This window comes from Strongylocentrotus purpuratus, unplaced genomic scaffold (genome assembly GCF_000002235.5).
Source record: "Strongylocentrotus purpuratus isolate Spur 01 unplaced genomic scaffold, Spur_5.0 spur5_scaffold_13, whole genome shotgun sequence".
Lineage (NCBI taxonomy): Eukaryota > Metazoa > Echinodermata > Echinoidea > Camarodonta > Strongylocentrotidae > Strongylocentrotus > Strongylocentrotus purpuratus.
The window spans coordinates 15055246-15072614 of NW_022145598.1; the positions used below are offsets into that span (position 1 = coordinate 15055246).

The window sequence follows — 17369 nt, forward strand, 5'->3', positions numbered from 1 at the left end:
TAAAAAGGGATAAAACGAGTTCTAAAACAGAATTAGATTAGTCCATTTCAACCAATATATGTGTACATGTACACAATGTGTTTCACAACAGAAATTCAGTAAGATTTTTTTAAATTTTTGGACCGAAATCAGTCAAAGCAATGATTCTTCTCAATCAGCTGATTAATAAACATGAACAAGAAGTATTGTGAGAGTTTTTAATGTAAATAATGATATCAATAACATGTAATAATCATTATACACATGTTCATAATTGTAATTGCATCCTTCATATTTGCTAAACAATTTTACCAGGATTTTTAGGATGATTATAAATTATCATCCAGGTAAAACAATTAATAATGTTTGGATGTGTCAAAACTTTTTTTCTAAACTATTCCTCATATTTTTTGTCTTTACACATACCTTTCAAAATATAAAAATATTATATTCATCACTTTTATCTAATCTAATTCAGATATCATAATCTTTGGAATTATTATTCTTTACATCAATTATTTATTTTCATTGTATGCATTACAATATTCATTATATACAAGTTCTTCAGCATTTGATACTTAGTTATTGCATTTAGTTACCAATATATTCATCATCGTGTATACCATTTCTTGTTTTCAATGTTTCTGATATAACCTTCATAATAATTCCATTTAATTCGTCATATTCATTACATTAATTCCTCTTTAAGAGTATGAATATAGGATAAGCATCACAAATAGTATAATAATATTCTTTCAGTTAGAAACACTTCCACATTTTTTGTCTGGTTGTTAACCATCTTCTCAATTCCATTTGTATGGAAAAGTTGAATTATAATAGTACAAAAGAGTATTCCAACTCCTTTATCCGTATTTACTTTTAGATAAAACAAGAGAATTTACACAAAAAGAACACCAAAAGTAATATGTTGCAAGAGAAGAAAGGATAGGTGATGAAAAACCAAAGAAAAAATTCTCACGAGAACGAACAAAGAAGCTGACAATCACACCAATGCAATATGGTGCTTTGAATTGCTTGTGGCCAACTTTCCAAACATAATATGTAAAAATTAAAGATTTAATCCTTGAATGTAGAGAACGGAGTTTGAAATGCCAGAACTTTTTCATAGTTAGATACCAGCTGCAATTTTACATCAGATGTTTTAAATATACTATTTTGTTTAATGTCTAATTGTCATAGCTAGCTCATGATCAGAAAGTTTATATCACCAGTCGTAACAATAATCTGAAATTTTCAGGCATATATTATTGAAATAACTTTGACAAATCAATTCACTGTTCCCTTCCAAAATGCATGTAAATTCCAACCTGGTTTTTAGCGACCACCTGTACAGAAAGGCCACCCATCTACAAAGACCACATTTTTCCTTTCCCTTCTCTTGTCTCCCTTAAGTGGTCTTTATATACATGTTTCACCGTACCATGGTAACCTTGGTAATACCATGGTAATTTTACAGTACTATATGGTAACTCCATGGTATTATTACAGTACTATATGGTAACTCCATGGTATTATTACAGTACTATATGGTAACTCCATGGTATTATTACAGTACTATATGGTAACTCCGTGGTAAACATTGTAGTGGTGCCCTGTCGAACCACAGTAAAACCACAGTACTTTTACAGTGGTTATGAGGTAGAGATACGGTTTAAACCTTGATATCTTTCCCCAATCGTTGAATCTCTTCCAGAATGAAAGCCAGGTTCTCGTCTTTGATTCTGGCGCTACCGATACCGACTTTGAAGAAGTTGACATGTGACTTGACCTCGTTTGGTTGGAACGTGAGCAGCATAGTACCCTCGAGGGTCATGGCTTCCTTGACCTGAGGCGCAACCTGAATCAAAGATAAACAAAAGGACAAAATTATAGACCGTAACCAAACAATCGAAAAGAAAGTGATCGCATAGACTTTCAAGAAATCAACAGGTTATTTCAATACTCTCTATACTATATTCCATAGAAATCTTGTTCAGATGGTGGAATGCATCTTTGTAATATTTTCACAAATCAGCAGGCGACATCCACTGGGCTATTGAGCTTGCCTTAGCTGTATATTTTGTTTTGTCTTTGCCATTTGGTTAAAAGTATTATTGAGACAACTGATACTGAATGCTACAAAGGTTCACATGAATAATGTATGACAGAACACATTCACTAACATATTTCAAATAAATGTACCTTGCTCAGTCGCTTGAAGTAATCTGCGTTTTGTTCTTTGCCTCGCAGACATTCAGGAATATACCAGAAACAAACGTTTGTACATTCAGGCTGCACCGAAAGAGAGTAAGAGAAAAATAACAAGTATAAAGACTAAAATAAGAGCAGGGGTCTGTTTCACAAAAAACATGTTCTCAATAACAAGATATGATATCTGTTACAAGCTACTGAAATCCTTACATTTGATTGGCTACAACCAGATTTGTCATATATCTGTGGCAGATCTTATCGATAACACGTTTAATGAAACAGGGTCCTGGATAAAGAGTGGGAGAGAGAGAGAGAGAGAGAGAGAGAGAGAAATGGGATATATATATATATATATATATATATATATATATATATATATATATATATATATAGGCAATGGTAGGGTGAGAAAGAGGCAGATGCAAGAAGAAACACCGCCCTTTTAATAGTGTATGGTTCATATTTGGGATCATTTTGTTTGGAGTGGAATCCATGCTCAAAAGAGTTGAAACGGCCACTCTAAAAAAAAAAGTAGTCAAATCACTAATTTGGAGTGGATTCATACTTTTGGAGAGGATTCAACACTACATAAATCAAAGCGATCTCTGATATAATGAACTACTTTAGAAATGAATTTTCAACTCGATCTATCTACGTCACTAAGAGAGTATGTCATGATTTGTAATTGCCCTGTAGAGTAGACTGACAGATGATTTCATCAGCTATCTAGATTCGTCTTTGCTTGAGGTAACCAGATATTTTCTTCTATTAAAAACATATTTCATGTCAAATCAAATGTAGGCACTCACCTCTTGAACAAGTTGAAAGCCCTCAGTATTCTTGATGAGATCTGCTAGGCTCCTGTTTTAGATGAAAAAGATCCCACACTTATTAATAAGATGATTTAGAATGGTATGATGCATCTATAATCACTGCATTAAATATCTTTGTCTCGGGCGAAAATATACTAATGTCCATCACCAAAGTAATAATTTTCACCACCCTCATAACTTTATAACCTAACTAAACTAGATTTAGTGAGCAGTGGTTGTACCAACTGGTGCTGGGACAACAGTCCTACTACATAAATGAAAATGAATAAACCAGACCAACAACCTTTTTATGTTTCCTTTCCTCCTTCCTTCCTTCTCTCTCCCTTTCTGCCCCTTACTTTTTGCCATTTGTTTCAGTCAGATGACTGTACCATGTGCCACTCATCATAACCACTCTGGCATAAGAATAAGAAGATGAATAGCTTTGAATCAATTATTTACCTGGCCATATCAAATTTGTGAGTAGTCTCTGCGTCGAATCCCTTGTTGCCCTTGGCCTTCCACATCAGCCAGAGTTTGAAGATATCCACCCTACGACCACACTGTAGGGTCTTATCTCCAGTGTCGTAGGAGACATCGTAAAACTTGTCAGGCTGGAACAGGTACTCAGCATTGGCAGCGTGGCACTTGGTCATTAAGTCCTTCTGCAATTAAAGGTAAAGACCAGTATTGGAAACGCCCCAATTTCAAAAAATGAAATGGAAGCTCTCATTACCAATCATGTGAAAGAATATGTTTTAACTAATAAATGATGATACAAAATTTGCCGGGAAACCGCCTACTAATTCATATATTTGGTAAATTTGTTTCTCTCATGGTCTGTGAGAGATATAGGGTAGTCCCATATACATCTTTTTGTGTATAGTGCTTGTAACTTTACGAAGAATGGGCCAAATTTCTTATCATTTTGATGATTCCAGAACCTTGTAGATGCTAGATGCTAGATGATCAACCTTTTCTGATCGATTCCACAACGTTTCTTTCACAATGCAATCGCATGACCATAACTGGTCTTTACCTTTCAGTAAAGAGAACACTCGATTATAGACTAGCAAAGCTCAGAACAGAATAAGATTTTGAGCTAATGTAATATGGGAAGGCAAATATGCTAAGGCCTTAAATGAGAGTCATCCCTCTAACTTGGTTTGAAAATTTGGTTTTATTGAAAAGACTTCAATATAAAAAATGAACCTGGTATGAAGATTTAATCTCTTTCTTTATTTGTATTCCATCTCCTCAAAGTAGTAGCCTAAATAACAAGGTCTCATTCTATCTCACATTTTCTTCTTCAAATCTTCTCACAATTATGGAGAGGGGGAGAGATCGAGGGGAGGGGTATATAATAGACAGAGAGGGAGAGAGAGAGAAAGAGGGGAGAGGGGTATAGTAGAGAGAGAGAGAAAGAAATTGGGGCATAAAGAATGCAAGAGAGAGAGGGAGAAAGAGAGAGGGAGAAAGAGAGAGGGAGAAAGAGAGAGATAGAGAGTGAGGGACGGTGAGACAGAAATATACACGTATACCGACAGAGGGGGGTGAATCTCATTTTTATCTTAATCAATCAGCAGGAATGCTTTAACATAAAAAATTCCTTACGTTGCCATTAACGACAAAAGACGTGCACTGAAACGGTACTCCCATCATCTTGTGCAGACACCATGTGAGTGATTTGACCCGATGGATGCCTTTGAGCAGATGTCTGTACTTCCGGGTCATCATGGCCCCTCCGCCCCATGCGGCATCTACATGCAGCCAGATGTCCCCGTGTCTTTCACAGATGTCGGCTATGGGCTCCAGAGGATCGTAGCTGGCCAGGACCGTGGAACCACACGTGGCCGCTACCATCAATGGAATGTGGCCCTACGGTAGAAAAAAAGTGATTTTATTTGATGAATTCACATTATTGGTATAAACTGCCAGATACAACTATAACAGCACATTTGTCAGAGGGGGGGGGGGGGGGGGGGGGGATAGTAAAAAAAAAATGCCAAGAGGCTTCCATGCACAGCCAGTACAAATTCTTAAGTATTTTACAATATGCCAAGGGCAGAGAGAAAGAGAAAGAAGAATATGAGAAATGCAAAACAAATTGAAATTGAAATTATGTCAAATCCAAGAATATTTCTTGAAGAATGAATTTCAAATATGTTGCCTTTTGGTAATACTTAACAAATCTGTTAATATTTGGAATGTAAATTATCTAACTTCCTGGCTTCTTACTTGATAGTGTCTCTGTTGAAAACTTAATTGAACCTCTCGACCTCAAAATATGCCTAACTCAAAAGAAACAACATTCACAAAGCCTCATTAGAACCAGAACTTTGTGAAAATATTTATAACTTTAAAAAAATTATAACTCGAAAAATATAAAATTCACCAAGTCTCGTTAAAATGTGGTGAATAATTGACGCAGTGAACGTTTTAGACCCAAGACTTTGTGAAAAATATAATAATGTGCTCATTGTATTTTATGTCATTTTTCTTACTGATTATTTTTTTTACCTGTTCCTTCACCAAAATGATGGCTTCTTCCAGCTTTTCAGGGATCATCTTCCCTCTGTAAATGTTCGTTTCAAATGAAAACAAAAGCTACTTTGTATTCGATCAACAAACATGACTACATCGTATAAAAGACAAATCTCTACTAGAACTTGATCTCAATTGCAACTCCAAAGTAAAACAAAAAGGAATAAGAAAAAACAAGCAAACAAACCAACAAACACTGAGCAAAATCGGCCGGTGCCCGTCCCCTCCCCTGCAAACCAAAGTGGCAAAGAACCTTTAGCAAACAAGTAAAAGAATGTGCCCCCACCCCTATCACAAATCAACATGCCCTCAAAACCAAAATACCCAAACGGTCCGCGCTGAAAACTCCACATTTCCCCCTGTTTTATTTTTCATCTGATTAATATACATCAAACTCAGCAGTTTCCATGTGCATTAATTGCGTCATATTTTGCAGACGCCAGACGTATAGTTCAATCACTAATTAATGGGTGCACAAATCTGGCACGCAGCGAAACTCGAGGTCTACCTGCGAGAGAATGTTGGTCACCAATCGGATGCGGAATTTGTGATGATAACTGTTTATCGCGGGCGATTCTTTTGAAGCCGAGAGAGGATAAGGCTGGTTAAAACATCACAGAAAATCTGAGACACTGTCTGTAAATCTTCACTGGAAAGTTGCCTGAATGTTACGATCAATCGGGAATCGCTAACAAAAAGCACTGTACTGGTACCGCGCTCGCACAAAGCAAACTTTTTACACGTAAAATAATGGGGATCACAGCAAAATTAATGTATGCGGCCCGTTACCCGGGGCAACGGGCATCTTAAACAAAAATATTGACCGGTAGGCGGGCATGGCTAAAATCATGACTCCGATTTCGACCAATCAGATGACTAGATTTATTCAACATACTAAAGAGAGGTATACATATATATATTAAAGTGACTATTGATAACACCTGGTCTCGGGTAGATAGTCGAATTAGATTACAATCCACATGAGAACTCACGATCCATTCTTTTTTCTTCACATACCTGTCGTCTGTTGGTATGACCACAAGGTTGTCAGTTCCAATACCCATGAAAACAGCACCCTTTACAAACGAGTAGTGGCTCTACAAAATGAGATAAAAGCACCAAAATATTGATATGCTTCGACAAGTACAATATAAGTTTATTTGGACTTAAAGGGGAAGTCCACCCTGATATTACGTTGGTTTTAATAGTAGAGGCAGAAAATGAGAGAAACGGGTCAGTGAAAGTTTGAGCACAAACTAAATTAAAAGTAAGAACGTTATTAATGTTGAAGGTGCGATCAATCAAACACAAATTGGCAACCCTGTGACGTATCTTGCAAGCTCCCCTCCCATTTGCCCTGTACTAATGCCGTGTACCAAAAAAAAAAACCATTATATTTCCCTCGACCTAAAAAAAAAAAAAATCTTACATACACCTAAATATAATCATTGTTGCAAATTATGTTTCAGCTATCATTTTGTATTTTTTTTAAAACTTAAAGTTGATATTTTTCTTTTTCAAATATTGACAGTGTTCACTCGTAGAAATGTGTAGAAGGATATGCATTCAATTCTAAGCTCAATAAAAAGATATATATATATATATATATATATACGGTATATTAATACAATGTATTATATTTTTACATGAAATTGCATGTTTTTACTTTGTAAAAATGTTTTTAAAGATGAAATTCAAACTGAACTGAACTAATTATAGCTGACTAACTAAAGCGACCACTTAAGACTTATGAGACTTTTTCGATGGAAATTGATATCGAAAAATGATAAATGAGATAAAATAAGTATGAGCCGATACCTGATCTGATACAAATATCTTCATTGGTTTGGAGCCATATATTCCCTGTTTTCTGAAATTAGGGTTGATTCGATATCTAGCAAGATTAACTGCAAATAGATTCGCTAGCGTACCACCTGATAAAAGAGAGGAACAAATAAACTTAAAGGGATCCGGTAACTTTGTCTCCGATTCTGAAAAAAAATCCTAGATTTAGCTCATGCTGCAATGATAATAATAAACATTTAGGTCAGTCAGGAACCCCATGATTTTTACAAGCCGATCGCCTGTCTGATTATCTAGATATTTATGATTGGAAATCGAAACCAAATTTTGCGTTTGCCAAACGGTTTTCATAACACGTACTACAGTCTATTGTGGGAAAAGAGTATGGTAAAAACCGGTCACTCAAAGATTTTTACTTTTAAAAGAGAGGAACAAATAAACTTAAAGGGATCCGGTAACTTTGTCTCCGATTCTGAAACAAAATCCTAGATTTAGCTCATGCTGCAATGATAATAATAAACATTTAGGTCAGTCAGGAACCCCATGATTTTTACAAGCCGATCGCCTGTCTGATTATCTAGATATTTATGATTGGAAATCGAAACCAAATTTTGCGTTTGCCAAACGGTTTTCATAACACTACAGTCTATTGTGGGAAACGAGTATGGAAAAAAACCGGTCACTCAAAGATTTTTACTTTTTTGAGGTACATGTATTTCTTGATCATTTTGAAGCGCGTTTTTTTTAGGGCTTCAATATTTCACCATATCACAGACACTGATAACACGTAGGGCCGTGCATCTCAGATTTAACATTGTTAAACGATGCCTTTAATATATATATATATTGGGAAGAAGCATTCATGAGTTTGGTATAAATGGTGTGCCTATACAGTTAAATTATTGCTTGACGTATTTTTATACTTGAAAATGAAAGTCTAATTTTCTGCAGTCGGAAACAGGATATACTTTAATAGTCAGCCATTAAGATTATCTGAAGTTGACATCTCGGTGTCTACAAGAAATATAGTTGGACAAATTTAAACAAAAGAAAGAAATCTGGTGCACGGGACTGGCAGTGGCGTATCAAGAACAAAAATACTAAAAGGTCGTACTGAGAATATAATGCATGTAATGGACAGATCCTTCATGATAAAAAACACATCAACCACGCTTTCCTTTTAGAAAGCTAATCTAAAATGTAAGTTCTTGCAACAGAATGAGTAGGATTCTGAAGCCAAGCCAAGTCAATAAATTAATTTATTTGATTATTTTCTTTTGGTGGGAGGGGGGCTGGAGTATATAGCTTACCAGGAGTCAGTATTCCATCACCGGACTCGAAACCACAAAGATCTCTGATTTTACCCAATACCTCGTGCTCCATGAGCGTGAACACTGGAGCATTGTCAAAGGTATACCTGAAAAACAGATGTGTGTTCGAACAGAATATATAAGTTCTCATAGCATTGTGATCTTACTACGAATATATAATAAATAGTGATTGTAATCATGATAATAATTAGAAACGATACAAGAATGAAAATCAATATTATAAACCCCCGCTTCTCACTGCCCGTTGATTTAAAAATGTTTTAAAGTCGATCTAGCTTTCATTTTACCAACTATAAATTTGCTGAAAATTTGCGTAAAGAAATAAAGCTTTTCGACACAGTCATGTGGAAATAGATATACAGATGTATGCCCGACAAATGATTATGCTTGGGTATATAAGGTGACATGTGGAAGCCGGAAAAGGAGGTCAGTCATAATTGTAATGTTATGTATTCGCATTTTTCTCTTTTAAAAATCGTATCATTTTAACTTCAGAGCATAATTGGAAACACAAGTATATAATCAATGGCGTACTGATAGTCTACACACTGAAGGGGCACTTACATAATTTGAATTTGAATTTGAATTTGTTGACCACCATTGAAACAAAATATATATATGAATGTACAATGACGATGTCAATATAACATAAATACATGGGGGGATCTGATTAGGTGGACAAGAAATTGATTTTAAGGTCATCAAATTGAGTTAGAATGCATGGAAAGAGTGGTATTCTTGTCTGCTTTTCAAACTTCTCCCCCCCCCCACTCGCCCTTTCTTCCAACACGATCACAAGACTTTGAACAAATATAACTGGAGTGTATTTCAAATCGATATAGGCCTAATACATTTTTGTATCGGCTATATAACTCTTATTTGGATTATGTAAATTGTTATTAATATTGTTAGAACATTTTTAAAAGGAGACGCACAATGCTATTGAAATTGCCTTAGTTTGAATTTTTTTTGAATGAAGTCTTTGTGATTCGTGATTACTCTCTTTTTCTATTCTTGCAATCCGATTCGGGAGGGCTCAGTCAGTAGAGCATCCGCCTCACAACCGGGAGGTCGTGGGTTCGAACCCCGGCCGCGTCATACCAAAAGACGTTAAAAGACGGGAGTTGCTGCTACCTTGTTTGGCGTTCAACAATAAAGGATAGAGCAACGTCGATCTGGCGCTGCTCAGTGGCTGCCGGGCTCACGATCAATTGGGCAAAAAGAATTTCCATTTTCGGTTTAACTTAATAACATTTGGAGTGGAGTGGACTTTAAAAGATTATTATTATTATTATTATTATTACTATATCATAAAATTATGGTCATTCTTACTGAGATGTGTTGAGTGAGTCTGAGATCATAGCGCCGGCCAAACCAAATGTGTCCTGTCCATTGAAGTTTGTGTTGAAGAACTGAGGATGACCTACGACACGGTTTAAGGTTCAAAGGTCAAGGTTCAAGGTTGGCAATTATTTAACAAAATATTATTCATAGCAGTTTAAACCGTAAATATTACTATTTCTTACTTTCTTTCTTTATTAATTTATTTCTGCATGGTTCAACAGTTTACATAGTATGATCATTACGGTAGTAAACACTAGATTACGATCATTATACATTTTGCAATTGTAAATAATAAGGAAGCATACAGAAGTAGGCCAATATCAGCTTAATACTTGAGAGATTGCCACACCTTATCATCTAACGATATATTTGTGAAGTGGTAGAAGAGAAGAGGGGAAAAAATCAAGTCGCTCTGTTTAAAGGCCATCTGAATACCACAGCACGAATTAGAGGCTAAACAGAACACATCGCATCAAACAGGTCAATTTAGTCATTGATATGTTTGCTTTTTAGTCCCAAAAGAAATCGCAACGACTCAGCCAGCCGCTGAATAAGTAGGGGGGGGGGGGGGGGGGGGGTAAGTAAGAGCATATTTTTTTCTTCTTTTGGGTGACTAAAAAATCGCAACGATTTTTAGGTCACGAAATTTGTAAATTTGACATTATTCTCCGTTGGGGGGGGGGGGGGGGGGGGGGGGGGGGGGGTGACCAGGTCAGCTGTTGGCATATTTATTTTTATTTTTATTTGTTTAAATTAATTAATTAATTAATGTTTTTTTGGCCGAGGGGGGGGGGGGGGCACGTCCCTGTTTTTCAGTACATTTTGGGCGAATTTAGGGCTGATTTTAACATATTTTTTGGGGCCGGGGGGGGGGGGGGAGCACGTTCCCCCTGTGCCCCCCCCCCCCTGGATCCGTCCCTGGTATAGTGGCGCGTGTGCTAATTGCCATCATTGTTTCGACTAGCACGACTATAGCGCATGATAACGCAATCGAAATTACACTTCGTGTGCAACAGCTACACCAAAGACAAATTAGCCAATCAATTCAACACAGTTCAGCCACTCTTATTAATTTAGCCTCAAATCACTTTGGGTACGATATAACAAAGTGCATCAGATACTGCGACATTCGCTGACGCAGTTCTAAGTTAGTAAAATGACGCATCCTGTGCAATTGGCACGAAGCCAACCGCACACGACACGATCTTCATGCGATCCGATTTTCGAAGAAATGGCAATAAATATATCAGATATAGAAATTCAACCAAATAGTCACCTTCCTGACGTAGATTATTAATGATGATAAGAATACGAACAACCGAAATGATAGTGCATTTTAGCTTTCTAGTCAGAATAAAAGCCGAATCGAATCGGCTTCAAATCGTAGACAATCGCACTGCTGTTACGACGTCACTACGATTCCGATCCGACTTTTACGCCTCCAAATTAGCGTGCAATCCATTTGAATTTGATTAAGTAATCATGTGACTAGTCAAATCATCAATCATTAGGAATTTAGAAGTTTAAATGTTCATATGAAATGATATTGCAAATTCTTCTAGAATTGGATCGTATTCAGATCGTAGAGTATGCGATGGGAATAAGAATGGTTGGAGAATGATTGTTGTAGGCAGGGGCGTCGCTAGACCTTTTTCAGTGGGGGGTGTAGAGGCCAACGATTACCGACAAAACTAGCCACCAATTACCGACAAAATTAAATGTCCAATATCTTCAAATTCAACCATATAAACCTCCGGCCGAAGGCTAAATTGTTTTTCGTATGGACTACTTGCATATGCGCAAAATTGTCATTTTCCTCGACGACATAAATATACGAATTATTTCTTCAATTTAGTCAGCATCATCGCTATATATTTTAATGCAGGCGCGGAGCTAGGATCTTATTTTAGGGAGGGGCGGTAGTGAGCAAGAGAATCACTTAAAGGCGCGCTCATTAGGGGGATGTGGGTGAAGGGGCTCTCGCGCGAAGCGCGGAAGCTTAGACGTTTCCTTAAATTATTAGGAAAAGAAGACGATTAATTGTACCGTTTTCGACGGGTAATCCTTGGCTGAATGAAGTTTCCCAATCCCGCGCGAAGCGCGAAACCTTTGACGTTTCATTTAATTATTATAAAAAAGAAGACGATTTGCTGTACGTTCTCGACTGTTTATCCTTTTCTGAATTCAGTTCCCCCCCCCACCCGCGGAAGCTTTGGCGTTTCATTAAAATTATGAGAAAAAGCAGACATTTTGGTGTACTGTTCTCGACTCTTAATCCTTATCTGAATGAAGCTTCCCCCTCCCGCGCTTCGCGCGGAAGTTTTGACGTTTCATTAAATTATTAGAGAAAGAAGACGATTCGTTGTACCGTCTTCGACTCTAAATAAACCCTATTATTTTGTCTGAATTCAGTTTCCCCCTCTCGCGCGAAGCGCGGAAACCTTTTCTGAATTCAGTTCCCCCCCCCCCCCCCCCCCCGCGGAAGCTTTGACGTTTCATTAAATTATGAGAAAAAAGCAGACATTTCGGTGTACTGTTCTCGACTCTTAATCCTTATCTGAATGAAGCTTCCCCCTCCCGCGCGAAGCGCGGAAGTTTTGACGTTTCATTAAATTATTAGAGAAAGAAGACGATTCGTTGTACCGTTTTCGACTCCAAATAAACCCTATTAATTTTGTCTGAATTCAATTTCCCGCTCTTGCGCGAAGCGCGGAAACTTTGACGTTTCCTTAAATTATTAGAGAAAGAAGACGATTCGTCGTACTGTTCTCGACTCGTCTACATGAAGTTTTCCCCTTCCGCGCGAAGCGCGGAATTTTTGGCGTTTCATCACAATATCGAGAAAGGAAAACGATTCCTCGTACCGTTTTCGAATCTTATTAAGCCCTATACATCTGAATTCATTATCCCCTCTCGCGCGAAGCGCGAAAGCTTTGACCTTTTTCTTAAATTATTAGAGAAAGAACACGATTCGTTGTACCGTTCTCGACTCTAAATAAGCCTAATTAATTTTGTCTGAATTCAGTATCCCCTCTCGCTCGAAGCGCGGAAGCTATGACGTTTCCTTAAATAAAGAAGACGATTCGTTGTACCGTTCTCGACTCGCCTAAATGAAGTTTCCCCTTCCGCGCGAAGCGCGGAATTTTTGGCGTTTCATCAAAATATAAAGGAAGGAAGACGATTCGTCGTACCGTTGTTGACTCTTAAACTTTTTTTGAATTTAGTTTCCCCGAAAATTTTAAACCTCTGATTTCTTTAGCTGATATTATAGGAAAGTGAAACTTCGAGAAAATACAAGTATTGTAGTTGTAGTCACTCTCGAAGTCGTCACAGCGGATAAGAAGTCACAGTTCGGAGGGAAAAAAACTTTTCGGCCGACCGACAATATACATCTCACCGACTTCAAACTTCTGCATTGATATAGTACACGAGGATCGAGCAAGCAACCGACACAGCTGACCCGACACAGCAACATATTTACCCGTGTCTTTCTTGCTCCCTCGACGAGACGACTCCACCCGACAACCCCCCTTTCTCTTTTACTCCCACTCCTCCTCTCTCAGGCTCTTACCTCCCCTCTCTCTCCTCTATTTCATGCCCCGTTTCTTTTGTTTCCCTTTCACTCTTTTTTCTTCTTTTTTCCTTTTTTTTCTTTTCCTTTCTTTCCTCTCCCTCTTTTTCCTTTTTCTCTTTCTTTCTTCTCTTTTCTTTCCTTTCTTTTCCTTTCTTTCCTTTCTTTTCCTTTCTTTCTTTTCTTTTCCTTTTCTTTTTTTCTTTTCTTTCCCTTTCCCTCTCTCTTTTCCCTCTCTTTTTTTCCCTCTCTTTTTTTCCCTCTCTTTTTTTTCCCTCTCTTTTTTTCCCTCCCTTTTTTTCCCTCCCCCTTTTCTCTTTTTCCCGACGGCAGCGCAATTTTACCGACAATATCCTGACAGGTGGGGGGGGGGGGGGTGTCGCACCCCCCCACACCCCCCCCCCTTTGGCGACGCCCTGGTTGTAGGCCTACCTGTCTTCACACTGTAGTCATAAGTATCTTGACAAAGCTCCAGAAGTCGTTCTGTCGTCTCGGGGTCATCTTGAAGTTTGAAGTCAAAAGTTTTGAGCAGTTCTTCGGGATGCTTAAAATTCACAACTGGTATCAAGAGAAAAGAAGTCCGAAGTTATATAAGAGTCCTGGAATTCATGGTCGTAAGTCCTGATTCCGCCCCGATTCTTTTACCCCCCCCCCCCCCCATGGTACGCGTATGCACGTTCCCTCCTTTTGAAAACACGCCCCTAAGTCCGGTGTGTAAAGTCAATACGGGCCGGATTTTTGTGTACTACGATCCGGACTTTGGTGCGTGAAAAGTACCCCTTTACCGGAGTGGGGGGGGGGGGGGGGGGAGGGCAAACTTTGTTAACAAGTGGGCCCTTATAAAAAAAAATCTTGCTCATAGTTGAGATTGGGAAACAGAATGAATGATGATAAATTAAATTAAATGTATTGCTACAAAAATGACTGATTGTTAATATTATTGACACCTTTTTTTCTTCAAGGTAGGAATTTCAAGAGTAAAAAAGACTGCTGTTCACAAATATTCAAGGTAGGAAACACACATAATGAAGATAACAAGTATAACAAAAATGAAGTGAGTAGCTAACATTATAACAAAATTAAATAAGGAATACATGATAATTCAATGTCATTTGAATGAATAAACAGGAGAAGAGAAGAGACGCACGAAGTGGGTTAAAAGAGACAGGAAAAAGAGACAGGGTTGAACAAAGAGAAAGAGAAAGAGAGAGAGGAGAGAGTGAGAGATGGGGAAAGGAAGAAAGAGGAAGCGAAAGAGGAACTGATCGAGAGAAAAAATAATGACAAACCTTTGCAGTCCCCGTTGAGTTGTTTCTCCACTCCTTCTTTTAGAATCAGGTCAAAGACTTTACTGAGAAACTCCTTTTCGGATTCTCTTGATGACGTCATCATGGTCCCCGGATGTTCACTGTCCGTCATCCTTACGCCTCGAGTGAACCTTGAGATGAGAAAATGATGACGAAATATTTATTAAATAGATAAAAATGGTGATTTAATTAAAATGAAGTCCACCCTGATATCAAGCTAATTTTTAATAGAAGCAGATAAATGAGAGAAACATGTCAGTGAAAGCTTGAGCAAATTCCTGAAAGTTATGACTTTTTAAAGTTGTGATCAATGAAACATAAATTGGCAACGCTGTGACATATCTTGCGAGCTCCGATTCCATTTGCTCTGTACTAAAAACAGAAATCAGAATTCTTTATTTTCCCCTCAGGAAAATGTTCAATCATACATGCACCCTGAATATAATAACTGCAAAAAATTATGTTGCTTTACAACCCTTGTATGGAAAAAAAGAAGAAGAATCTATTCCATCATCAATACATAATTAATGAAGAAAATAAAAGTTCATGAAAACCATCATAAAAAATTATAGGGTACATAATATATAGGCTTCCCATTGAAACAAAGAAACAACCCCATTTGTCCTGTATTTTCAAGTCATGGTTAACCCTCGATTGATATGCATACTTCTTGAGATTTTGTCACATATATTACCAAAATGTGATACCAGTGGGGACGGTAATAAATGTGGGCGTGGCTGACGAAGGGGTAACGGCTTGCGCCCGTCCCGACACCAATCGGGCCATTGGACAATTATCCATGGGTGATTGTTTCATTATTTTTTCAATAATAAAATGAGAGGAAAATAATTACATTCAATATGAATGAATATAGTAGCCCATATGTATATATATATTATATAGTATAAAAAGTCAATGTTCTAATATAATAGAGAAAAAGGTATGTAATCTTAGACTAAGCAGATCAACATATTCGAGGGGAGTATTGTTGTCACAGCGCTAAATCATAAATTAAGTCACGTAAATGTCTACAGTATGTTGAACTAGGTAGTGGAGGGTGAGGTATTTCTGCTTTTAGCTTTAATTAGTCAAACACAATCTGATAAAGTCAAAGATAATTCATAGGAATTAAAGACCGTGCCAATACTCACTGCGATTGAAATCTCAGAATTGTTCGAATGCTCGAAGGTACAGGTGGAGCTGCCGTTTGCGCTCCGTGTGATTTCACAGAGTCACACGAAGAAATGAACGCTGAGCGAGCTACACAACCTGCCCACACACCGGGCACCCACGGTTCGGCGGACAATGCACGCACGAGCCGGGTCAGCGAAGCCATCGAAAGCTAAAAGATTTATGTAGACGTCGTAAATAGACTCTATTTTATGTACAGTCCCACTCGTAAGGTTCCAAAGGGCAAATCCTGACCGAAAATGGACAGTGTCTTGAAAATGAATAGTATTCGCGACTTGACGAATCAGGCTCACAAATACAGTTTGACTTTTGATAGACCAAATGGGCCTATATAATTGACACCCATACAATTGGTATTATGATAGCTGTATAGGCCTACATAGAATTTGATCTTCGTGCTATGCAATGGAGTCTTATGTCAACGCAGCAAATAACTTCCGCTGAGTGTCATAACGGCACTAACATTATAGCGCTTTATACAGAGTAAACACCTTCTGAATCTAAGCAGACGATAATGGCCTGTCAAATACAAAGTCCAATTGCGATTGTGACGTTGTATTGACAATTGTGTTTGAAATATAGTACGGTCCTATAAAATACATGTAGAAACAGTGGAATAAATAGATTTTTAGAAATGAACAGAATAATAAATTTTGCTTTGTAGGATATGTGAATTAAAGTCCAGTTAAACGAATACAATTAATGTTTTCCTGCCAGGTCTACAAAGAGGTGCCCAGATAGCAAAGTATCTGGGGCCCATATGGATTTTATCTGGGTTGTCTGGGCCCCATATTGCCCAGATGAATCCCATATGGGAAGTAAATGCGAATTGGTATATGGGGCCCAGATAAATGGGGCCCATCTGGTTTATATCCGTGGCCCATATGTACCAGATATAACCCATATGGGCTGCAGATGAGCACTTCTAGATGGGGCCCATATGGTGAAAGATATCTGGGGCCCATCTGGTTTATATCTCTGCCCATATGTACCACATATAACCCATATGGGCTGCAGATGAGCACTTCTAGATGAGGCCCATATGGTGAAAGATATCTGGGGCCCATCTGGTTTATATCTCTGCCCATATGTACCACATATAACCCATATGGGCTGCAAATGGGCATTTCTAGATGGGGCCCATATAGTGAAAGATATCTGGGGCCCATCTGGTTTGTTTCTCGGCCCATATGTACCACATACAACCCATATGGGCTGCAGATGGGCATTTCTAGATGGGGCCCATATAGTGAAAGATATATGGGGCCCATCTGGT

The 17369-nt window shown here is 37.9% G+C and overlaps 1 protein-coding gene across 1 annotated transcript; it reads right to left on the reverse strand.

The window, feature by feature from the left end:
* Positions 1 to 928: 928 nt before the first annotated feature.
* On the reverse strand, positions 929 to 16379 carry LOC591383 (cysteine sulfinic acid decarboxylase). Its single transcript, XM_030982984.1, has 13 exons — positions 16054 to 16379; positions 14885 to 15033; positions 14028 to 14153; positions 10013 to 10103; positions 8660 to 8766; positions 7365 to 7480; positions 6564 to 6643; positions 5523 to 5577; positions 4617 to 4880; positions 3465 to 3667; positions 3000 to 3051; positions 2182 to 2271; positions 929 to 1837 (listed from the first exon to the last, which is right to left on the reverse strand). The coding sequence occupies exons 1-13, from the start codon at positions 16236 to 16238 to the stop codon at positions 1652 to 1654; spliced, it is 1704 nt and encodes a 567-aa protein (XP_030838844.1). The 5' UTR covers positions 16239 to 16379; the 3' UTR covers positions 929 to 1651.
* Between the last annotated feature and the right edge of the window lie 990 nt (positions 16380 to 17369).